At 40.7% G+C, this 26003-nt stretch overlaps 1 protein-coding gene across 2 annotated transcripts; it reads right to left on the bottom strand.

Moving 5' to 3' along the window:
* Positions 1–3640: 3640 nt before the first annotated feature.
* On the bottom strand, positions 3641–22583 carry C25H5orf47 (chromosome 25 C5orf47 homolog). Of its 2 annotated transcripts, XM_043887569.1 has the most exons (5): positions 22332–22583; positions 12821–12906; positions 10923–11022; positions 8984–9022; positions 3641–3826 (listed from the first exon to the last, which is right to left on the bottom strand). In XM_043887569.1, exons 1-4 carry the CDS (start codon positions 22516–22518, stop codon positions 9003–9005), a joined length of 393 nt encoding a protein of 130 aa, XP_043743504.1. In that variant the 5' UTR covers positions 22519–22583; the 3' UTR covers positions 3641–3826; positions 8984–9002. The 2 variants fall into 2 exon arrangements, with proteins under 2 accessions (XP_043743504.1, XP_043743505.1); XM_043887570.1 differs by lacking the exon at positions 10923–11022 and having other exon boundaries at positions 22332–22555.
* Between the last annotated feature and the right edge of the window lie 3420 nt (positions 22584–26003).

Genomic DNA, 26003 nt, shown 5'->3' with positions numbered 1-26003 from the left:
TTATTCTTTAACTGTTTGTTAATGGACATAGAGTTTCTTACTATCCTGTCTGTAGGGTGTTAACACAGCATAGCAGTAACCAGACAACTGAGCTATATTTGAAGCATTACTCACCCTGTATCTTTCAAATGCTTGGATCAACACACCTGCCAAGACATTTACTTCACTGTGAAGTTTTTCGAAGAGACCTCAGGTGAAATCTTTAAGAACAGGACCACCACCATGTGCAAGAGACTCTCCATATTGCACACACCATTCAAGGAGTGTTGTTGCCATCTTGATGGTAAGCACACCATCCCAGTGCCCCATCTCACTGCCTACTTTATCAGACCACTCCTGACATCACCACTTCTCAAAAACAGAAACCAAGATGAAATTAGATGTGCAAGTACTTACTGAAGAAATGCCTGTGAGGGAAAATAGAGAGTGTCAGGGGAGGCCAGGAGAGCCATCCCACCGTGGCGAAGGACTGATCTCTGCAGGAGAAAGGGGTGAGGAAAGAGAGTTGGGTAGGAAAAGTCTTAGATTCCCTCTCTCTGTTGTGGTTCTAAGAGACTTTCAGCAAGGCAAATGGGGAGTCTTTAAGGCTCATTTCACAGAAATGTGCCTGCCTTAATATCCCCGCCATGCTTAATGACTGGCTACAAGCAAATAATTGGGAAACAAGGGCCTCATGCAAATGCAGCACTCGATTTGCAATGCAGTTCAGGTAGGCCATCAATTATGTCCCCCATGGGAGAAAATCTGAGCAGCATATTTACATAGATGCCATAGATATATGGTCCCTGACTTAGGAACTTATGATGCTATTCCAGTTGTATACCACTGCCCTTCAAGCATCCTCTCTGTAACAAAAGGAGCACCAGTGTGCTTCCAACTCCATTTCCACAGGCTTGGCTCCCAAACTCAAATCTAGTCTATCATCACTGTGCATGCTTAGTCGCTCAGTCGTTTCCGAATCTTTGCGACCCCATGTACTATAGCCCACCAGGCTCCTCTATCCATGAGATTTTTTAGGTGAGAACACTCGAGTGGGTTGCCATTTCCTTTCCCTGGGGATCTTCCCAATCCAGGGATCAAACCTGTATCTCCTGTGTCCCCTGTGCTGCAGGCAGATTCTCTATCCACTGGGCCATGAGGGAAGCCCTTATTCCATGGGTCTAGAACAGAGAAACAAACAAAGCTTGTATCCAGCACTAGACTCATGTGATCTTCCCACCCAGGGGATAGAACCCTGGTCTCCCACATTGCAGGCAGATTCTTTACCAGCTGAGCCACAGGGTAAGCCCAAGAATACTGGAGTGGGTAGCCTATCCCTTCTCCAGCAGATCTTCCTGACCCAGGAATTGAACTGGGGTCTCCTGCATTGCAGGCGAATTCTTTACCAACTGAGCTATGAGGGAAGCCATGTCGCATAAATACTGACACACTTGATAAATTAAAACAGACTACTATGTCAAGTAGTATAACTTACATAAATATAAACCTACATTGAAGTGAATCTAACATCTTCATTTACATTCATCATAAAACCTTATGCAACATAAATTGCAGTGTAAACAAGTCATTGTCTCATTTTACAATGATTTAAATTGTATAAACTAAAATTTGAAGCATTGCCCAAGAATTTAGCAGGCAGAACATTTGCCCAGTACACTCCAAAGAAGTTGCATGACCCTCCCTGCTAGGGGACCTTTGGACACTGCATGGCAGGCAGGGCCCATTTATTCAGGCAATGTGTCCTTCAACTGGAAGTAGGTGGATTTGGTAAAGACGCAACAACCCTAGGCTGTTCCAGTCTCATGAAATAGTCAACTTATAACTAACATCATGAATTATCTTACAACCCTTACATCTTGTACCACTTCATGAGAATTCTACTTTATTGTCACTCTATAATGCCACTGTAAGAGAAATGAGGAAGCTCACCCTCTCAGTACACTCAAAAAAATACACATCACTGTTATCATCCTGGATTAAAAAAGGGGACCTTTAACGCAGGGGTAAAGCAACAGTTAGAACTGTACATGGAACAATAGACTGGTTCCAAATAGGGAAAGGAGTACGTTAAGGCTGTATATAGTCACCCTGCTTATTTACTTATGTGCAGAGTACATCATGCGAAATGCCGGGCTGGATGAAGCACAAGCTGGAATCAAGATGGCTGGGAGAAATATCAATAACCTCAGATATGCAGATGACACCACCTTTACGGCAGAAAGCGAAGACAAGAACTAAAGAGCCTCTTGATGAAAGTGAAAGAGAAGAGTGAAAAAGTTGGCTTAAAGCTCAACATTCAGAAAACTAAGATCATGGCATCTGGTCCCATCACTTCATGGCAAATAAATGGGGAAACAGTGACAGACTTTATTTTTTTGGGCTCCAAAATCACTGCAGATGGTGACTGCAGCCATGAAATTAAAAGACACTTGTTCATTGGAAGAAAAGTTATGACCAACCTAGACAGCATATTAAAAAGCAGAGACATTACTTTGCAAACAAAGGTCCATCTAGTCAAGGCTATGGTTTTTCCAGTAGTCATGTACGGATGTGAGAGTTGGACTATAAAGATAAGCACTGAAGAATTGATGCTTTTGAACTGTGGTGTTGGAGAAGACTCTTGAGAGTCTCCTGGACTTAAAGGAGATTGAGCCAGTCCATCCTAAAGGAAATCAGTCCTGAATAGTCATTGGAAAGACTGATGGTGAAGCTGAAACTCCAATACTGTGGCCACCTGATGTGAAGAACTGACTCACTGGAAAAGACCCTGATGCTGGGAAAGATCGAAGGCGGGAGGAAAAGGGGACGACAGAGGATGAGACGGTTAGATGGCATCAGCGACTCAATGGACACAAGATTGAGCAAGCTCTGGGAGTTGGTGATGGACAGGGAACTCTGGTGTGATGCAGTCCATGGGGTCGCAAAGAGTCAGACAGGACTAAGTGACTGAACTGAGCCAAATTTACTCAGGGAAAGAAGCAAGGAGTGCACATGGAGCTTGATGATGAGAAAACATCCTTTTGTCTCCTTCCTCCTATATTTTTAGCTCCAGTCTCTTATACAATTTAGGGAGAGAGACTACATCAGCAAAAAGCAGAACTGCTATAGGCACTAGAAGATTACTACTAACATTGAATAGAAAAACAGGGACTTCACTGAAAAACACTTCTAAATTATTTTCAAAGTTCTAAATCTCTCATTTATCGACTTAAAAATGTATCTAATTAGGAGCCTATAAAGGAGAAGAATGTCTTTGATCTCTATCCAACATTTCTCCAAAATACTCCATATTATAATATAGAATTTGCATAAATTTACTAATTTTCCCTCAGATAAAAAGATGGCTTAAATAACTATTAAACACATCAAACAATTTCTATGTAAATGGTAGGTTTTTATCATAATTGAGGAATTTAGAAAAAGTGAGGAAGCCAAAAATAATTTAAGTGAATCCAAATTTAACTTAATTAAATCTATATGAAGAGATAAATAAAACAGCGGCTACAGATTCATTATTAAAAGGGAAAAGTTGGCAATTTTAAATGCATGCAATTATACTGATATGCTAATTTAAATTTTACGTAAAATAATAATTTTAATGAGTATGGAATAAGTATTAATTCTCAAAATAATACCTGTATGCATATAACAACATTTAAAATTTTTATTAATTTTCAAAGAAACACTAATTGATAAAAAGTGTAGTTTCTTCTGCTCAACTGTTCAAGTTTTAATTCCAACAAACCATATAATTATGACAAGTTAAAATTCCGTCTTTAAACTCTTCATAATCTTCTTTGGTAACAGATCCAGACATAGGTTAAACCTAAATAAAAGAGGACAAAATTGAATTCTTGTTAATATAAAATGTCACAATTAGTAGTTACTGAAAAACTGTAACATTTCTAATACAGCAAAGCAACAGTTAGCCACTCCCTGCACTTACTGTTTTGATAGCTTTCACTTTCTCTATGTGGGCTCATTTGCTCAGTCATGTCCAACTCTCTGAGACCCTTTGGATTGTAGTCTTCCAGGCTCCTTTCTGGCTACCCCAGCAGGAATACTGGAGTGGGTATTCTCAACAAGGGATCTTCCCCACACAGGGATCAAATCCAGGTCTCCTGCATTGCAGGCAGATTCTTTACCACCTGAGCTACCAGGGAAGCTGCCTTTTCTAGTTGACCATAAAAAGCTTCTGAGGGACTCAATGTGTAACTCATATTTTCTTCTCTTCCCCAGTTCCTGTCAATACCCTTGGTGACAGTCCCAATTACAAGAACTGTGCCACAAAACACTATACTACAGGCCTTTATCACCAGGCCACTCCAGCCACTCACAAGCAAAGTCATTGCAAGGATGGTCACTGTCAACACTTGGAATTTTTGCTTTACTTCTAAGTGTTGGAACTCTTAAACAAATGTTCACAGCTTTTCAAACCCCTATACTGTCACTGAACAAGGTCAATGCCCTCCTTTGAACTCAGTCCCTTTGAGATCAGTCCCTTGATCTCCTGCAAGCTTCATTTGTATCCCCTCTCTCAATCACTTCTCTCAATACTCCTAATCATGCCCCTAGGATCCCTCTTGGAGAGCCTGAGACTTCCTCTTCATCCGAGGCATGCCCGACATTGTGTTCTCAGTCCTCTCCTCTCCCTCCTTCCCCATGCTGAGGTTTCATCTGCACCTACCGCTAGAACTGCATATGACCTTTTTGCAGTATCGGTATCACACAGGCTCCAACACTTCCAATTGCTTACAGTTTTCACCTGAGTCCCTACTGTTTGAAAATCCTACACGCCAAAATAAAACTAAGTAGGTTCATAAAACCAATTCTTTCTTTTGACTTCCTTATTTCTTACCTATTCATTCTCAAACCTCAGTATCATCTACATATTTCCCTACATCTAGTCATTTGTCTCCTCTCCACTTTTCTAGTGCATTTCACTTTTCCCTTGGACTGCTATTACAATCCCTAGATTTTCTTTTTCACCTTCTGTCTTGCCTCCATTCCACTTTTTCACAAAATGACATCAGATTCTTTTCAAAATGCACACCTGATCAACCCACTGCTTTGAAACGTCCTATACTGACAATGTACAAGATATTTGCATAATTTCTTATTATCTTTCCATAAAATACTTACTAATTATAAAAGGAAAAACAGTAACTATGTATAGTAGAAAACTGGACATCTTAACCAATAGATCAAAGTTAACATCCTCAATAAGAGATAAATGAAGACCACATGACTCCTGATGTGAAGTTCTGAGAAGAAAGTAACATTACTTATATAATGTACCAACCAAAAATGCAAAATATGAATCAAATCAGGAGAATGTATCAGCAAGTCCAGACAGATAGACTGAAAAACAATTGGCCTCAGTTCAGTTCAGTTCAGTCGCTCAGTCATGTCTGACTCTTTGCGACCCCATGAATCGCAGCAAGCCAGGCCTCCCTGTCCAACACAAACTCCCGGAGTTTACTCAAACTCATGCCCATCGAGTCGGTGATGCCATCCAGCCATCTCATCCTCTGTCGTCCCCTTTTCCTCCTGCCCCCAATCCCTCCAAGCATCAGGGACTTTTCCAATGAGTCAACTCTTCACATCAGGTGGCCAAAGTATTGAAGTTTCAGCTTCAGCATCAGTACTTCCAATGAACACCCAGGACTGATCTCCTTTACGATAGACTGGTTGGATCTCCTTGCAGTCCAAGGGACTCTCAAGAGTCTTTTCCAACACCACAGTTCAAATTCTTTGGCACTCAGCTTTCTTTATAGTCCAACTCTCACATCCATAAATGACCACTGGAAAAACCATAGCCTTGACCAGATGGACCTTTGTTGGCAAAGTAATGTCTCTGCTTTTTAATATGCTGTCGAGGCTGGTCATAACTTTTCTTCCAGGGAGTAAGCGTCTTTTAATTTCATGGCTGCAATCACCATCTGCAGTGATTTTGGAACCCAAAAAAATAAAGTCTGACACTGTTTCCACTGTCTCCCCATCTATTTCCCATGAGGTGATGGGACCAGATGCCATGATCTTAGTTTTCTGAATGTTGAGCTTTAAGCCAGCTTTTTCACTCTTCTCTTTCATTTTCATCAAGAGGCTTTTTAGTTCCTCTTAACTTTTTGCCATAAGGGTGGTGTCATCTGCATATCTGAGGTTATTGATATTTCTCCTGGCAATCTTGATTCCAGCTTTTGCTTCTTCCAGCAGAGCATTTCTCATGATGTACTCTGCATATAAGTTAAATAAGCAGGGTGACAATATACAGCCTTGACGTACTCCTTCTCCTATTTGGAACCAGTCTGTTGGTCCATGTCCAGTTCTAACTGTTGCTTCCTGACCTGCATACAGATTTCTCAAGAGGCAGGTCAGGTGGTCTGGTATTCCCATCTCCTTCAGAATTTTCCACAATTTATTGTGATCCACACAGTCGAAGGCTTTGGCATAGTCAATAAAGCAGAAATAGATGTTTTTCTGGAACTCTCTTGCTTTTTCGATGATCCAGCAGATATTGGCAATTTGATCTCTGGTTCCTCTGCCTTTTCTAAAACCAGCTTGAACACCTGGAAGTTCTCGGTTCACGTATTGCTGAAGCCTGGCTTGGAGAATTTCGAGCATTACTTAACTAGTGTGTGAGATGAGTGTAATTGTGCGGTAGTTTGAGCATTCTTTGGGATTGCCTTTCTTAGGGATTGGAATGGAAAACTGACCTTTTCTAGTCCTGTGGCCACTGCTGAGTTTTCCAAATTTGCTGGCATATTGAGTGCAGCACTTTCACAGCATCATCTTTCAGGATTTGAAATCACTCAACTGGAATTCCATCACATCCACTAGCTTTGTTCATAGTGATGCTTTCTAAGGCCCACTTGACTTCACATTCCAGGATGTCTGGCTCTAGGTGACACTCTTCAAAATTGTCAATATCATAAAAGACAAACAAAGACTGAAGAGTTGTTACAGATTAAAGAATACTAATCTGCCTGCAGTACAGGAGACCTGGGTTTAATTCCTGGGTTGAGAAGATCCCCTGGAGAAGGGAATGGCTACCTACTCCAAGAAACTTATAGACAGAGGAGTCTAGTGGGCTACAGTCCATGGGGTTGCAAAGAGTTGGACACAACTCAGTGACTAATACATTACATTAAAGAGACATTACAATTAATGACTCTTAATTAATGTAATGATACATGACTCTTGATCAGATCTTCTGTAAGAAAAAAAATCCCATTAAGGACATTAATGGCACAAGAAAAAATTGGAATACAGACTATAGATTTTATAAAAATTTTATAACAGTGATAAATGTTCCGAATTTGATAATTATAGTGTGATTGTAAAAATAAAGATATCCTGGCTCTTAGGATATACACACTAAAGTATTAAGGGGCAAGACTTTACACATACACAGAGAAAGAGGAATGGGGAGTAGGATAATGACAAAGCACATGTGGCAAGATGTAAAAATTGGTGAACCCAAGCAAAGTGTATTCTGAAGGTCTTTGTATTCTTCTTGCAATCTGTATATACATTTGAAATCATTTAGAATAAATCATTTAGAATTCATTAAGAAACCATTCCATGTTTCTTCATTGCCTACTGAATTAAGTACAAATCCTTGGCCAAGTATCCAGGTGAGTCAACTTGAAACAAAGTTTCAGTATACTGTATACCCTTCTTTACTATGACTACTTTAAATAAGTTTAATAAAACTGTACATGCCTAAACACTTTCTTGGACTCCATGAATTTGCTGATGTCCATATACTCCCTTCCCCCACATTCTCACTTATAGAAGTGTAATTTCTCTTCACCAAAGCTCATCTTACTTACCTTCTCTACTACTTCCCAAACCCCACCAAACTGGGTGTAACCTATCCCTAAGAATTGAAAGAGTCCAGAGGATAAGTAAACCAGGGCACAAATGGAAAAAAAAAAAAAAACTAAGGGGGATGACATGATCAGTTTAAGCCATGTGGCATTTAAAAGTAAATGCAGAACAGCCTAGAGAAATTCAGAGGGACTTGACCAGAGGTCAGAAGTGAAATAGATATTTAAGGGTCATACACCCAGAAAGAGTAACTGAGCTACAAAACAGGTGAATTATCTCAGAATAAGTATGTGAAGAGAGAATGTGCATGCTAAGTCGCTTCAGTCATGTTCAGCTCTGTGCAACTCCAAGTGGACAGACGGAAAAATAATTGGCCTGCACTCTTCAAAATTGTCAATATCATAAAAGACAAAGAAAGACTGAAGTGTTGTTACAGATTAAAGAATACTAATCTGCCTGCAGTATGGGAGACCTGGGTTTGATTCCTGGGACTGTAGATCACCAGGCTCCTCTGTCCATGGGATTCTCCAGGCAAGAATGCTGGAGTGGGTTTCTATGCCATTCTCCAAGAGAGCTTCCTGACCCAGGGATCGAACCTGCGTCTCTTATGTCTCCCGCACTGTCAGACAGGTTCTTTACCACTGCCTAGTGCCACCTGAGAAGCCCATAAAGAGAGAATGGAACCAATTACTCCAATAGCAGCATTTGTTATTAGATGGAAGCAAAAAGGACAAGTAAAAGATACACAGAAAATACACTCAGAAAGGCAGAAAGAGAACCATGACACAGTCTTTAATGTTATAAGTAAAAAAAAAATTTTTGAAGGAATAGTAGTAAAATAATATTAAATGTGACAGCATCTTCAAAAAGAAAACAGAACTAAGCAGATACATGAACAAAAATAAAAAACAAAAAAAGCTGGACCATGGAGAAAGTAGTTTCAATAGCACTGTGAATATGAGGCCTGAATGAATCTTATTAAATTTCAATAAACATTTAATAAATGCCTTCTAGGTGTCAAACACTGGGTTTAAAAAAGCAAACAGGCTGAAATTAGGCAATAGGTATTCACTAAAGGTTGGAGATGGTAGAATGTAAAGGCGAAGGGGAAAGTCTATACTTTTTTATTTTTATTTAAGTGTGTTCTTACCAGAAGATGACAGGAAGATTCATTTTGTATCTTTTGAATCTAGGAACAAGATAAAGTATAAGGAAAATTCAAGTTGGTCTCTGGCACTGGTTTTTCCATTAATAAACATATATTAAGGAACAAGAATTATAATACATTTAAAAATATAATTATTAGCTTCTATAATCTTATTTAAAATTGTAATAAAATAATGAATTACAAAGATACTTTTCCTTTATAACATGCAGCTTCTGGAAAATACAGCATATCAATTTAAGTTGCTAAATAATCCTTATAAGACCATTAGATCATTTGATGTTTAATAAAGGGCCTATTGTTGCTTAGTTCCTCAGTCATGTCTGACTCCTTTGTGACCCCATGGACTGTAGCCCACTGATCATGGGATTATCCAGACAAGAAATACTGGAGTGGGTTGCCATTTCCTTCTCCAGGAGATCTTCCCAACCCAGGGATCAAACCCACGTCTCCTGCTTGGCAGGTGAATTCTTTACCACTGAGCAATCTGGGCTCAGAAGGCCTTCTGCTGAGGCACAAAAGAATTTAACGAGTTCAAGGTAATGGCCAGAGCAAACTTAGATGTAATCCAGTGTGTTTATTAGAGTAACTGGATCTGGATTAACAGAACAATGTCGATATTTTTGCACATTTCTCTGCCTATACAAGCATCCTTGTCACCTAAGAAACCACTGACAGCTTTTTCCTCCTAATTCCCTCTCCTGCCTCATTCTCTTTCTTAACTGGATAAGAAAAGCAAAGCAGAGTATCACTAATGTGAACATTAGTATAAATACCATTATTGCAAAAAAAATTATGCTATTATGAATGCAATATTACAAGAACAGTAATGAGTTTCCAGTGTTATATTGCTTACAACATTCTGTTTCAATTATCTTATGAAAATACTTTTCACAAAATCAAACTCTGCAGATTTATAGACTGTCAAAATAAAAGTTGTCACTGAGTAACTATACTAAAAACCTACAGAAACATTCAGCATGGTAATATATGTATTAGGACATGCATGTGAAGGAAAGAAAATCACTTATGATTAAGCAATTCATGTGGCATTATTTGTTACATAAATTTTATCCATCTTAATTGTTTGAGAATCCAGAACTTCCAATTACTTTAATAAACATACTAAATTACATCTAATTTTGCTCTGACCACAACATCAACTGATGCAGTTTTAAACATGGTTTAATTTAAGAATTGTTTTCCAGGAATGAAATAATGACATCAGGGCTATAACTCAAGGGCAGATTTTGCTAAATGCATTAAATTGGACTGCAGCATCATGAAAAGGAAGTGACTGTATGAAGTAACACGGAATGTACACTATAATATAGTTAAAATGTTTTTCTTCATCTATATGGATGAGTTTTGTGACCTGGCTTTCCTGGAGGCTCAGACAGTAAAGAATACATCTGTAATGCAGAAGACCTGGGTTTGATCTCCGGGTTGGGAAGATCCCCTGGAGAAGGGAAGATCCCCTGGAGGAGGAAATGGATACCCATTCCAGTATTCTGACCTGGAGAATTCCATGGACAGAGGAGCCTGGCAGGCTACAGTCCATGGGGTATCAAAGAGTCGGACAAGACTGAACAACTTTCACTCACTCACTCAAATTCAGATTTAACAAAAATATTTCAGATTTAAGAAGACAAGCATGTTTCCTTGGCTCAGGACGTTCCAGTCACCATTCACTTTCTGCACTCCTCCACACATACCTACACCTGTGGTCTACTCCACATTTAGAACTTTACAATGCTTTCTACTTTTAATTATAATGAACAGTGATAAAATGGTAGCCTTGATTCTACAGTTCTGTGCACTGAATGTGACAGTGAGGGAAACTACTGGTCTAATGTGATCCAAGGGAAATAAAGCATTAGAGAAACCAGCTCTATTTAATACAACGAAAATTGTGTTTACTTACTTTCACTAGACAACTGTTGGCATTTCAGCCTAAGTCTGTATTTCTCATTTTCTTTAAGCATTTTTGAAATGATTTTGTACACTCCATTCCATACTAAAACCTTCAAAAGATAAGCACAGTTAAGGAACACTTGGCAGAGAATACAGACTACAGTGTGATGCAGACAACTAGGAGTAAGTCAACTGTGATGACTGAAAGTCATTCAGTCGTGTCCAACTCCTCGCAACCCCATGGACTATACAGTCTATGGAATTCTCTAGGCCAGAATACTGGAGTGGGTAGCCGTTCCCTTCTCCAGGGGATCTTCCCAACCCAGGGATCGAACCCAGGCCTCCTGCATTGCAGGTGGATTCTTTACTAGCTGAGCCACAAGGGAAGCCCCAAGTCAACTATGATATTTGACATTTGATTTGATAGTATCATTACAAAGCACTCAGAGACCTAAAAATTAAACAAAATTGCCTTCCCATATTCACTGAATTCTCTGATATCCTTTTCTAACTTCTTAGTATTTCCTCTCTGTAGTATTTAAACTAACTTGTCCTGGGGACTTCCCTGGTGGTCTAGTGGTTAAGACTCCACAGGAGGCAGTTTGTTCCCTGGTTGGGGAACTAAGATCCTACATGCTGCATGGCATAGCCAAAAAATTAAAAATAAATAATTGGGGAAATTTATAATAAATAAACTTTCCTGGATGATGGCAAGGTCTTTCAAAGGCAATGTCTAGTAAGTCCTATGGTTTCATCATACTCAATTTTGTTTTGAAAGGTAGTAAAAATAATAAATTTCTATTCCTATGTCTAAACCACTGGGCCATGATATGATTTTTAGTGTATTTTATTCTAGTTAATAATCAAACATTTCTCCTAGGACATACCAAAGCAAACTTACTGGAGAGCATGAATATACTAGAATAGGAAGAATGGAGACCACAGAAGCAAACATAGAAATCTAGGCTCAAAAAAAAAATAAATAAAAATAAAAAGAAATCTAGGCTCAAATTCTAGCCTAACCACTTAACCCGTTGCTTAATATCAGGCAAGTGTTTTAATCTCACCTAGGAGTAACTTCATACACTGGATTATTAGACATCATGAGAAATACACATAAAGCATTTACACCCAGTGTCTGGCCCACAGTAGTTATAGGCAAACACTGGCCACTGTGCAAGAGGAATTGGTTCTTAGAAGAAAACCTTCTCAGTATAGTGGGAGGATTAAATGCTCACTCAAAATACACTTGCTGAAAGAGTCACTCTGAATGCTATTCTATACCATATACAGATTAGAAATCAAACAAACTTAAAATTCAGAAATACTATAATCTATGTGTCATTATCAACTAATGATTTCTTTAAACTGAAGTGTAAAACATATGGTGGTAAACAAAGATTAGTACAATAACTGATCTTGAATATGTTTAAAACACTGAAGTTACCATGACATGTGGACAACTTGACAAGAAAATGGTTCAGCATAAAGGTCCACGCTTGCCAGATTTCCTGCTAGAAACAGCGTATATCCCTTGTCCTTAAAAGAGCACTGTGACAACAATATAGACACCTTTTACTTTTCTGTGAAATCCATGATTTTCTTATGTTACACTGAGTTTGTTATATTCTATGGAATATGTACTTTCATGCTTTGAAAAAGCTTGTAGTTATACTTTGATTAAAATGTATTTTATATCTTCAAAAACAGGATGGGATATTCTTCATGATTAATAAATATTTTCAAACCCACTTTCATTTCTGACAATTCTAGTTTTCTCATTTTGGTAAACTAAATTTTTCAAAAGATGGAACTATTTTTAATGTCTTGAGTTTCTTCACACATTTGTATTTAAACAGGTTAATCTAAAATTCAAAATATCACTCGTTCCCCTGTGCAAAAATATACCTTTTTGTTCTTCTTCATTATTTTGGAAGTTTCACTCAAAGGTATGGGGAAGTCAAACTTTTTAGCTAAATTCTTCTGGGTTAAACCTAATTTTAAAAAAAGAGAGAAAGACAGAAACAAGGTAAAATATCAAGTCAGCACATACTTTAAAGAATTCACTATCCTGATAATTAACTACTATAAATGTCTCAAGCTTTCTTTGGGGATTTTTACACTTGTTGATATATTTCAGATGACTAGATAATAGCAGTTTACCAATTAACTAATTCTATACTGGAAAAAAATAAAACAAGTAAACTAAGGGTAAACTATCTAATGGTGCCCAGATCTCCTTCCTTTTCTAATTTGAAAGGTGAGTCCCAGAAAGGTTAGCAAGAGAGTAAACAAATACCAGAAAACCACATCTTGTCCCAGGCGCATGCACGCGCGTGTGCGCAAGCTCTCTCTCTCTCTCACACACACACACACACCCCACTGTGAGGCAAATATCTACCTGCTCTTCAAGACTCAGCTCATATGTCACCACCTTTCTAAAGCCTCTCCCCTCAAACACCCACAGCCCTTGCTTCCAGAAACACTTTGCTCAAGGTACTTAGCACAATTTTATAGCATGTTTATTTATTTATTTATTTTTTATTAGTGGAGTGCAGTTTATTACAGCAGCGGGCCCAAGGCAGAGTCTCCTCTTAGCCAAGGACCTAGCATATGTTTATACTGTTTCCTTCACCACGCGGTGACCTTCTGGTGGGGCAGTGTCCCTGTGTGTATTATTCTTCTATCTATGCTACCAGACACACAGTAGGTTCTAATGAAGGTCTGTCAGAGTGATAAGCTTCCTGACTCTACTCAATAAACCATACTGCCTTCCCAAATATTAACTGTGAGAAGAAAACCTAAGGGTTTGTGTATCCAAAGACAAAATTGTAGCACAATGAGCATGTGTTCCCGAAAGTGTTTATGTTTGTTCTTTTGCCTGCAACACCCTGTATGTAGCCCAACACTTCCCCACCTTATTCCTGCCATGCCACCACTCTCTACTTGGCCTTCTTCGACTCATCCGGTATTTAGCTTTCCAGGGGCAGAGGGCCTTCTCTGATTTCACAAAGCACCCTATGCTCAGTTACCACAGGATTTAGCAGGCTGTTTCCTTGAGAAATGTGTTCTATTCATTAGAAGTCCAGTAGTATAGCAATTAGATACACAATAAATATTCTGTTTGTTGAGTGAAACACAGCCTAAACTGGCTTGTCCCCGTTTGTGAGGAACAGACCCCTGATCCTGAGTGGGGCACAGATAGAGCACTATCGAACATGAACTCACATGAAGAGAAACTCTTTCTCTTTTGAATTCTTTTTCAATCTGCTGATTATATCAAAGAGAAAGTCTGAGTTTGGAACTAGTATGTCATTTAAACTTTTCTTGCTCATTTCTCTTTATGACTACAGCAACTTCCAGAAGACAACCTATTTGGCTAGAATTTAATAATATTGTTTTCCCTGTATTAGATTGTTTTCAGTTAATTTCTATTTATGGAAAATGATACATGCTTTCCACTGAGGTAATGATGTAAAGTGTTCTAAAAAGAAATTCAGTTGGGAGGGGAAAATGCACCTATTTAAATAAATATATTAAGTAAATGACAGTACAGAGATACAGATATAACAGGAAAAAAACTTAGGTTTGGGAAACTCTACTCTTCATATACCCATGTGTATCCTTCCCTCTAAGTGCCTACAACCTTTGGAATACTGTACTTGTCTCATTTCCAAATATTTTCTGTTTGTAAGTCTTACCTAACCTAGATATATATACTCCTTGAGGTCAAGATAGGCACCCTCATATCTATCTGTATTAGTTAGGAATATAAAATACGTCAAGGAGCATAAGAGAAGAGAAAAGGAAAAAAGGCAAAATCATTTCTTCTATTTATTTTGGGCACTTTACTGAGGCTATGGCTCCACTGTATGCCTAGATTTTATTCCAACTTATGCTTCAAATCTGTCTCTACTCTTTGCAAACACTCTGATCCAGTCTAAATATATTTTCCTCCTTCCCTAATCATTATCCATCACTGATCCTTACTCGGAACTTTGCTTACATGTTTTCCCACCTATAATCCCCTACTATCTCAGGAATGTGTGTAAATCTCACAGAGCCACATCCACCACCAAAAAGCTTTCCTTAATTCCTTCATCCCCCAATTATTCACCACCTCCACAGCATTTATTTGTACCTCCACAATAGCATTCATCATCCTCTACTATATATAAGTGAAAGTCAGTTGGAGACTCTTTGAGACTCCATGGACTCTGTCCATGGAATTCTCCAGGCCAGAATACTGGAATGGGTAGCCTTTCCCTTCTCTAGGGAATGTTCCCAACCCAGGGATTGAACCCAGGTCTCCACATTGCAGGCAGATTCTTTACCAGCTGATCTACTAGGGAAGCTCTACTATATATAAATTATGGCTGTATCTCCCAAGTTCTGGAGAACATAGAACCAGCTTAACTTATGAGTCTTGCTTGAAGCATTAAGAAGAGTTACTGACTTGCCAGCCCCTGGATTTCTAAGGGGCTTCCCAAGTGGCACAGTGGTAAAAAAAAAAATCCATCTGCCAATGCAGGAGACAGAGGAGACACAGGCTTGATTTCTGGGTCAGGAAGATCCCCTGGAGGAGGAAATGGCAACCCACTCCAGTATTCTTGCCTGGAAAATTCCATGAACAGAGGAGCCTGGTGGGCTACAGTCCATGGGGTCACAAAGAGCTGGACATGACTGAGCACACACGCATGGATTTCTAAACTATAATACATCTCATATACAGCTTATAATGGAGAAGGAAATGGCAACCCACTCCAATATTCTTGCCTGGAGAATCCCAGGGACAGAGGAGCCTGGTGGGCTGCCGTCTATGGGGTTGCACAGAGTCGACATGACTGAAGCGACTTAGCAGCAGCAACAGCTTATAAGCTTATCTTCCAGAAGTATATGTGTGTGTATGAGTCGCTCAGTCACGTCCAACTCTTTGAGACCCCATGGACTGTATCCTACCAGGCTCCTCTGACCGTGGAATTCTCCAGGCAAGAATACCAGAGAGGATAGACGTTCCCATCTCTAGGGGCTCTTCCTGACCCAGGAATCGAACTCAGGTCTCCCCCATTGCATGCAAATTCTTTACCGTCTGAGCCACAGGAAACCCTATGTGTTTCTGATAACTTGACTCCACCATTCAAAAATCTGCATTAATCATAAAATGAGTCTCCAAGGCATTCTTCAATGTGGTATAAAACTTATTTCTCACTCATTCAATAAATATTTAGTGTACAGACACTGGGATGATCACCGTCTCTTTCCTCAAGCTACTTCTGCTGAGTGTGCCAGCATTTACTGGCATGTTACTCTCTCTGTCAAACCCTGTGCTATGGACTTCGCATGCATTACTTCCTTTAATCTTCACAGTAACTCACTAAGGTAGAAACTATTATCCTGATTTTATAGAAAAGGAAACTGAACATCAGAATAGTTAACTAACTTAGCCAACATGACACTGCTAGTAAATAAGAGATCCAAGATTATGGCTTTATGACTGCAAAGTCAATGCTCTTGAAAATACCTACCATCCCGCTAGCAATTTCTCCATTCATATACCTTGATTTCTTGTTTGTATGTCTCTATTTTCCTGAACTATCAAAGACCTTCCAAGTTGTCTCTCTCACAGCACTGATGCCTGCTAGCTTGTATTTCCATTATTCATGTAAAAGTCCCTTGAGAGTAAAACATTTGCCTGCGTCATCTATGCCACTAGCACCCGACCTAGTGTCTACAATACGGCAGATGTTAAATAAATGTTATTGAATAAATCATTTACCTTTGTTCCTTACAGAGAGCCAGGCCTAAGTATTCAATGAATGCCCACTTAATGTTAATATTAAATACACCCAAGAATGAGTAAGACTTAAAACACTTAAGCACTCTGGCTTGACTGAAACATAAGTCTACCTCAGGACCTCTTTCCCTTGACACTATTCTTGGTTTCAAATGCACAGCAGAGTGGTCACCAAATAATGGCTTGATCATCCCCCCAGCTGCCCAGCACGGAAACTTCAGACTTGGCCTTTTCCCTCTTGCAGCCAGTCGTCAATCCTGTTCATGCCACCTCCACTGCTACCTCTTAGTTCAGGCCTTTTATACTTCCACTTTACCACTGCCTCAAAACTGGTCTCTGGCTTCCAGTCTCTCCCACTCTCACTCACTCCCAGTTATCTTTCCCCCAGCTCTGATCATGTCACTTTTGCCACAAAGGAACAGCAAAAAATTTCAAAATTTCAGAACCAAACTTCAAAACAAAATCGAATCATTGTCATCTCCTACCCCAGCAGGGCAGCCAACTAGAGGAAAGCCATTCTAGCTCAGCACAGAACAGTTACAAGAGCAGAGAGTTGGTTTCACAATCTCAGCTCTTTGCCATCCTGTCGTTTCTACCTAACTTACGTGGAGATCTCCAGTACTAATTCATGCATCCTTTCCCTTCTCCCATGAGCTTCTTCTTCTGTTTTTCAATATTCTTCATTTCCAATCCACTATCTTAATGCTGGCCTATTATTTGTCTCTTTGATCTGCTGGTGCTAATGCAATACTGGATCCATTTTATTCTTTCCTCTCTTCCTGCTCTCTCCTTTTTAAAGTTGAAGAGCTCACCACCACCACCATACTCCTAATTCCTAGAATGAGTCTTTTATCTGTTTCTATTATTCAAAGAAACTGGAAACCTAATGCTAAAATGTCTTACACTAGTCCTAACTTTTTAGATGACCAGTACAAGGGCCAAAAAATAAAACTCCAAAACAAAAAACCTGAGCACCTTTTAACAATGGGACCTTTGGAGGGATATGAAGTCTAAAATAGTGCCCCTGATGAAGAATCTCTGAAGGTTTCCCACCATAGCTGATTCTCAGGAAGTTACACACAGTACAGTTTTATACTTCTCAGTTATCAAAATTAATTTAAGTCAGTTAAATTAGCAAAGTAAAATCAAGTCCTGAAAAGATAGCAAACAAAATATTCGTGTATTTTTCAACTTGGGCTTTAGTCTTGCCTGCCTCCAACTCAATCTCCTCTACACAGCATGAAATAAGTAAACCTGTTCCTACTATTTCTCGTGTTCAAAACCTTTCAATGCAGAACTTCTGGGTAGCTACAGTCAGTAGCGGGGGGAAGGGAGAAAGACAGGGTACAGTAATAAACATGCCAAAATTTCTCCCCAAAAAACTTTACAAGAATTCTTCACAAAACCATAACCCCAGCATTACTTGAAGAGAGAGAACGCTGAAAACGCAAAATTAATGTAAGTAAAATGAGAAAAAGCATTAAATCACAGCACTACAATCCTATTTGTTTAAACCTCACCCTAAGCAAGGTTTTGTGGCCAACAGGAAAGAGAAAGGAGGGACACTAGAAAAGGTGCCTGCAAGAGAGCTGGAGCAAACAGCAGAAAGATGAAATCCACCCTAAATCTCAAAATACTATTACAGAAGATAACCAGGCAGATCACAGCACAGACCACAGGAAAGAATTTAATGTGTGATTTAAAAGGCCAGACACCACATAAAGGACCAAAAGCCTGCAATTTAATGGAACTGATTTGGTTAAAGCGGCAAGCATAATTTAAAGAAGAAACATCAAAGGACAGTCCTCTCTCTTGCTTTTTGGAGGAGAAAAAGAACCAAAAGCAGAGTTCATGAATTGGGTCACAAAATAAACATCAATAACATTCATAAAGTGGAGACATTACAAACAACATTCTGATCACAATGCAATAAAACTAGAGCTTACTAGGAGAAAAGAAAGAAAGAAAAAAGAAAAAGTCCTGGAAATTTAAAAAAAAAATTAAATCTATTAAGCAACTCTAGAGTGAAAGTGGTAATACAAACTGAAATTACAAAAATGAAAATTTTTTAAGTGACAATAAAAACATTATATATTAGAATCTATGGGATTTAAAGTAGTAATTAATTCCTTTCAAATAGGAAGTCTGTCCCTAAGTCGTGTCCGACTCTTGCAGCCCCATAGACTGCAGCCTGCCAGGCTCCTCTGTCCATGGGATTCTCCAGGCAAGAATACTGTAGTGGGTTGCCATTTCCTTCTTCAAGGGATCTTCCCAACCCAGGAATCAAACCTGGGTCTCCTGCATTGCACACAGATTCTTTATCAACTGAACTAGGAGGGAAGCCCATTTATTAGAATCTATGGGATTTAAAGTAGTAGTCAGAAAGAAAACTCAGGCGCTAAATACTTTTATTGACAAAAAGGAAGGAAAAATTAAATTTTTTGCTCAAAAGCATAAGGACAAAGTAAACCAAAAGAAAATACACATAAGGAAATAATGAAGCTTTATCTTTATTATTTATCTTTATTATTGAGAAAGAAATTAGAAAAATAATTAACAAATCAAAATCCTCTGTTTTAAAAAATTAACAAAATAAAACACTGGTGAACTTGATCAAGAAAAAGAAAGCATATACATCAAAAAATGAAAAGGGGGAACTAACCATTGAAACACAAAGAATTTTTAAAAATCAAAAGATGCTACTGAGCAGACTTCTATGCAAATAAATAAAACAACGAAATCAATAATTTCCTGGAAAAATACAGATTAACAAAATTGGCCCAATCCAATTAGAAAATGTAGAGAGACCAATTTCCATAGACGATACAGAGACAATTATTGAGGAATTATCCCATAAAAACTAGACCCAGGTGTTTTCACAAAAGAATTCTACCAAATCTTCAAATACCAAATAATCTCAGTGCTCTATAAACTATTCCAGAGCATTGAAAAGAAAGGGAAAGTTCCTAATTCCTTTTATGAACTAAGTTTAACTAAGATACCTAAACCAGATGAAATAAAGAAAGAAACACTGTCTCAAATTCCAAACCAAAAATCCTAAACAAACTGTTAGCAAACAGACTCCAACATCATATTAAGAAAAAAAAAATTATAACCAAGTGGGATTTATTTCACGAAGACAAAGTTGGTTCAATCTTAGGAAATCTATTATCATATACCATATTAATAAATCTAAGGAAAAAATATTATCTCCAAAAATCTAAGAAAGTCTTTGACAAAATTCAACATCCATTCCTGGTAAAAACAATGAAGAAAATAAAAACTGAAGGACACATTTTAATGTTTTAAACATACAGGCCTTAGTCTTAAAAACAATACTTTATTTAATGGGGAAAAACTAGAGGCATTTCCCCTAAGATCAGGAACAAGACAAGGGTGCTCACTATCCCTACTACTATTCAACATTCTATTCATGGTATCAGCCAGAGCAATTAAACAATAATAATTTAATAATCAACTGCGGGCATAAAAATAGGTTAAAAATAAATAAAGTTATACTATTTACAAATAATATAATAGTATACCCAGAAAATCATGAGCATTAATGACAAAACTAATTCAAATAATAGAAGGATTCAATGAAGTACTAGGATCAAAAATTAACATACAAAAATCAACAGGCTAGGAACTTCCCTGGTGGTACAGTGAATAGGAATCCAGCTGCCAATGCAGGGGACACAGGTTTGACCCCTGATCTGGGAAGGTTCCACATACTACGGAGCAACTAAAACCCTGCACCACAACTACTGAGGCCTGAGTGCTTAGTGCTCCACAAGAGAAGCAACCACAATGCAATGAAGACTCATCTCCCTCTCTACAACTAGTGAAAGCCTGTGTGTAGCAACAGACTCAGTCCAACCCAAAAATTAAAAATCAATTAATACCATTATGTTACTTGAAAGAAGCAAATCACAAAAGTGCCCATACTGCATGATTCCATATATAGGAAATGTCCGGAATAGGTAAATCTGTGGAGACAGTAAATAGTTGAGTGCTCACTTAGGGCTGGGGTTAGGTGCAGTGAGAGGAAATGATGAGTGACCGCTAAAGGCTACAGGGTTTGTTTGGGTGGAGGTAATAAAAATGTTCTAAATTGATTGTGACGATGGTAGCACAACACTATAAAAAAAATCATTGAATTACAGACTTTAAATGAGCAAACTCAGTCGATTGTGAATTATATCTCAATAAACTATCAATTTTTTTAAGTACAGCTAGAGGGATGGGCTCTCAAAAGAGAAGCAGGACTTTTTGAGGTGATGTGCATGTTCTAGATTCTGACTAAGGTGGTATACTACCCACTGTATACCCCAGTGTTATGTCAACTCTCCTCAAACTTTTTTTGTTTTTTAATCAAGAGGCCTGATATACACAAACAATGAACATTCAGAGGACATTATGGAAGAAGAAATCACATTCACGACTGTATGTAAGATCAAATACCTAGGAATAAATTTAACAGGATATATGAAAAGCCAATAGAAGAAAAAACATTTGAATATAAAACATTCCTGAAGGACACAAAGTGAAGAGAAAGTTGCCCAGTCACGTCTGATCTTTTGGAATTCTCCAGGCCAGCATACTGGAGAGGGTAGTCTCTCCCTTCTCCAGGGGATCTTCCCAATCCAGGAATCCAACCCGGGTCTCCTGCTTTGCGGGCAGATTCTTTACCAACTGAGCAATGAGGGAGGTCAGGCAGAGTGCGGAGAAGGCAATGGCCACCCACTCCAGTACTCTTGCCTGGAAAATCCCAGGGACGGCGTAGCCTGGTTGGCTGTGCTCCATGGGGTCGCACCGAGTCAGACACGACTGAGCGACTTCACCTTCACTTTCTCGCACTGCAGAAGGAAATGGCAACCCACTCCGGTATTCTTGCCTGGAGAATCCCAGGGACGGCGGAGCCTGGTGGGCTGCCGTCTATGCGGTCGCACAGAGTCGGACACGACTGAAGTGACTTAGCAGCAGCAGCAGGTGGAATGAAAATACAAAGATATCCTCTCCTCTGCTTTCAAGCAGGAAGAGACAGCATTTTAAAGATGTCGGTTCTCCTTCGGCTAACTTATAAATTCAATGAGTCCTAAAAGGAATACGGACACTTAGGCCAAGGCCCCCATCATCCTGAGAGACATTAGTGGCTCCTCCCAATAGTCTCCCCTCTCGGATTCGGATCTCAGGCTTATCTCAAACGACCTTCATGGCACTTCTGCGGCGTCTCGGGGCAACCCCGACGCGCAGTTCGGACTTGTCTCTCCGTCCCCACACTGACAGGAGGGCCGTCCATGGCGAGTGGCCCACTGTCCTTGGCCTAACGGCCGCAGAGCAAAACGACGAACCCGCAGCCGCCCACTGAGGGGCGGTGGGGGCGTGGTGTGGCGGCGGGGGAGAGACTGAGAAGTCAACCGTTCAAATGACTCCAGCCCCCGGGAAGATGGCTACCGAGACGAGACGGGTGGAGAGGTCAGCGGCCCGCGGGCCCCGCCCGCCCAGCCAGCCGCTCCCGCGGCACGCGCCGCCCGCCTGCGCCCGCTCGGCTCGCTCGACGCCGCGCGGGGGAGCAGGCCGCGAGGGCCCCGGACCGGAAGCCAAGGGGCAGCTCCGCAGCACCTGGACTCGGCGGCGCTGCCGCCCGCGGCTTCTCCTGGCTGTGGCCGTCCTTGAGCCCGGCGTGCCTCGGGCCCTGGGCCCTGCGGCCGCCCAGCGGAAGGACGCCGCCACACTGGTGCGAGCCGAAGCGGGTCACGTAGACGAAGCGCGCCCGGTCCCGCTGCAGCTCCTGGCGTGCCGCTGCCATCTCTGCCTCCGTCGCGCCTCGCGGTCCTCAAAGACCCGCCCCGTGAGTCCGGGGGCCGGACCACTGGGTGTGTGAAGGAGGGGGGGCGGACCTGATGGAGCGGACCACTGTGTGCGGGGTTGGGGGGGGCAGAGCCGAGGGACTCGATTGGCAGTTGTGCTGGGGCGGGGGGCGGTTGGGTGAAGCCCTAGATCACGGTGCACCGCACAGGAGATGAGAGGTGAGCCTCGGAGGTGGCAGGTGGGTTGGGGAGGGATCAGGGTGAAGAGAGACCAGAGAGCCCGGTCACTGGATGGGCAGCGGGAAAAGGGACGTTTGGACCACTGAGCTGGGACAGGGGCACAGGAGGGTCTTTGGTTGGGGGGTGATGGTATACCACTCATCTGAAAAGTGGTGTTAAGAGTTTGGAGACCAGATCACTTGGGAGTGGGGAGCAGACCATGTAGAGAGGGCTTCTCTGAGGAAAAGAACTGAATCAAAAACAGGGTTGGGGGAAGGAAAGATACTGAACCAGTGGTGCACCCCTCCCCGTGGTCCGAGGTTGGGCAGATTTCAGAGTGAGGAGCTAGCCCTGAACTTAACTGGTCTGGAATGTCAGCCAGATGAAGATGGGAGTCTTGGGGGAAAGGTGGAGCCGGGAGGCAGTACTCTTCGATGCCAAAGGATTCTAGTGTGACCTTGGTCTGGCATGTGTTCTCCTGGGCCATGAGCTTCAAGAGACCCTGTGCAGAGAGGTGATGGGCCTGAGGCCAACATCTTGCTCAGGTAGTCCTGAAGCCGGTCAGGGTTTAGCTGCTGACCAGCTGGGTTATTTGGGCAAGCCACTGTCCCTGTCTCAGCTTCTGGTTTCCTCAGATGTAAACTCAGGGTAATCTGGTAAAGATATACCAAAATAAGGCATATTAAGCACCTGGCACATAGTAAGAGGTAATTCCTTTAGATTTAATATTCAGTTCACATTTATTGGAACTTCCCTGGTAGCTCAGACGGTAAAGCGTCTGCCTACAATACGGGAGACCCAGGTTCAATCCCTGGGTCGGGAAGATCTCCCGGAGAAGGAAATGGCAACCCACTCCAGTAGTCTCGCCTTGAAAACCCCATGAACAGAGGAGCCTGGTAGGCTACAGTCCACAGGGTCGCAAAGAGTCGGACACGACTGAGCAACTTCACTTTCTTTCTTTCTTTCATATTTATTGAGTACATGCCCTCTGAAGTATCAGTTCAGTTCATTCGCTCAGTCGTGTCCAACTCTTTGCGCCCCCATGGACTGCAGCACAGCAGGCATCCCTGCCTATCACCAACTCCCGGAGCTTGTTTAAACTCATGTCCATCGAGTCACTGATGCCATCCAGCCATCTTATCCTCTGTTGTCCCTTTCTCCTCTCACCTTCAATCTTTCCCAGCATCAGGGTCTTTTCCAGTGAGTCAGTTCTTCACATCAGGTGGCCAAAGGATTGGAGTTTCAGCTTCAGCATCTGTCCTTCTGATGAATATCTTTAGGATGGACTGGTTGGATCTCCTTGCAGTCCAAGGGACTCTCAAGAGTCTTTTCCAACACCACAGTTCAAAAGCATCTATTCTTTGGCGCTCAGCTTTCTTTGTTGTCTAACTCTCACATCCATACATGACTACTAGAAAAAGCATAGTTTTGACTAGATGGACCTTTGTTGGCATAGTAATGTCTCTGCTTTTAATGTGCTGTCTAGGTTGGTCATAGCTTTTCTTCCAAGGAGCAAGCATCTTTTAATTTCATGGCTGCAGTCACCATCTGCAGTGATTTTGGAGCCCAAGAAAATAAAGTCTGTCACTGTTTCCATTGTTTCCCCATCTATTTGCCATGAAGTGATGAGACCAGATGCCATGATCTTAGTTTTCTGAATGTTGAGTTTTAAGCCAGCTTTTTCACTCTCCTCTTTCACTTTCATCAAGAGGCTCTTTAGCTCTTTGCTTTCTGCCATAAGGGTGGTGTCATCTGCATATCTGAGGTTATTGATATCTCTCCCGGCAATCTTGATTCCAGCTTGTGATCCATCCAGTCTGGCATTTCTCATGATGTACTCTGCATATAAGTTAAATAAGCAGGGAGACAATATACAGCCTTGGTGTACTCCTTTTCCTATTTGGAACCAGTCTGTTGTTCCATGTCTAGTTCTAACTGTTGCCTCTTGACCTGCATACAGATTTCTCAGGAAGCAGGTCAGGTTGTCTGGTATTCCCATCTGTTTCAGAATTTTCCACAGTTTGTTGTGATCCACACAGCCAAAGGTTTTGGCATAGTCAGTAAAGCAGAAGTAGATGTTTTTCTGGAACTCTCTTGCTTTTTTGAAGATCTAATGGATGTTGGCAATTTGATCTCTGGTTCCTCTGCCTTTTCTAAATCCAGCTTGAATATCTGGAAGTTCACAGTTCACATACTGTTGAAGCCAGGCTTGGAGAATTTTGGGCATTACTTTGCTAGGGTGTGAGATGAGTGCAATTGTGCAGTAGTTTGAGCATTCTTTGGGATTGCCTTTCTTTGGGATTGGAATGAAAACTGACCTTTTCCAATCCTGTGGCCACTGCTGAGTTTTCCAAATTTGCTGGCATATTGAGTGCAGTACTTTCACAACATCATCTTTTAGGATTTGAAATAACTCAACTGGAATTCCATCACCTCCACTAGCTTTGTTCATAATGATGCTTCCTAAGGCCCACTTGACTTTGCATTCCAGGTTGTCTGGCTCTAGGTGAGTGAGCACACCATCATGGTTATCTGGGTAATGAAGATCGTTTTTGTATAGTTCTGAGTAATCTTGCCACCTTTTCTTAATATCTTCTGCTTCTGTTGGGTCCATACCATTTCTGTCCTTCATTGTGCCCATCTTTGCATGAAAAATTCCCTTGGTATCTCTTATTTTCTTGAAGAGATCTCTAGTCTTTCCCATTCTATTGTTTTCCTCTATTTCTTTGCATTGATCACTGAGGAAGGCTTTCTTATCTCTCCTTGCTATTCTTTGGAACTCTGCATTCAAATGGGTATGTCTTTCCTTTTCTCCTTTGCTTTTTATTTCTCTTCTTTTCAAGTTATTTGTAAGGCCTCCTCAGACAACCATTTTGCCTTTTTGCATTTCTTTTTCTTTGGGATGGTCTTGATCCCTGCCTCCTGTACAATGTCATGAACCTCCATCCATAGTTCGTCAGGCACTCTGTCTATCAGATCTTATCCCTTGAATCAATTTGTCACTTTCACTGTATAATCAGAAGAGATTGGATTTAGGTCATACCTGAATGGTCTAGTGGGTTTCCCTACTTTCTTCAATTTAAGAAGAAAATGGTCTACTGGAGAAGGGAATGGCAAATCACTTCAGTATTCTTGCCTTGAGAACCCCATGAGCAGTATGAAAAGGCAAAAAGATAGGACACTGAAAGATGAACTCCCAGGTCAGTAGGTGCCCATTATGCTACTGCAGATCAGTGGAGAAGTAACTCCAAAAAAATTGAAGAGA

Source organism: Cervus elaphus, chromosome 25 (assembly GCF_910594005.1).
Source record: "Cervus elaphus chromosome 25, mCerEla1.1, whole genome shotgun sequence".
In the NCBI taxonomy this organism is placed as follows: Eukaryota; Metazoa; Chordata; class Mammalia; order Artiodactyla; family Cervidae; genus Cervus; species Cervus elaphus.
Note: the sequence above shows the minus strand (reverse complement) of the source record. Positions and strands in the feature narration are given on the sequence as shown.

What these genes read in the sequence shown, in the direction of transcription:
- C25H5orf47 (XM_043887569.1), bottom strand. Translation starts at nt 22,518, where the DNA reads ATGGCAGCGGCACGCCAGGAGCTGCAGCGGGACCGGGCGCGCTTCGTC. An exon ending in GGCAGCGCCGCCGAGTCCAG is followed by an intron (nt 12,907 to 22,331) that starts GTGCTGCGGAGC and finishes TTTTAAAATTAG; the next exon opens with GTTTAACCCAGAAGAATTTA. An exon ending in TAATGAAGAAGAACAAAAAG is followed by an intron (nt 11,023 to 12,820) that starts GTATATTTTTGC and finishes TATCTTTTGAAG; the next exon opens with GTTTTAGTATGGAATGGAGT.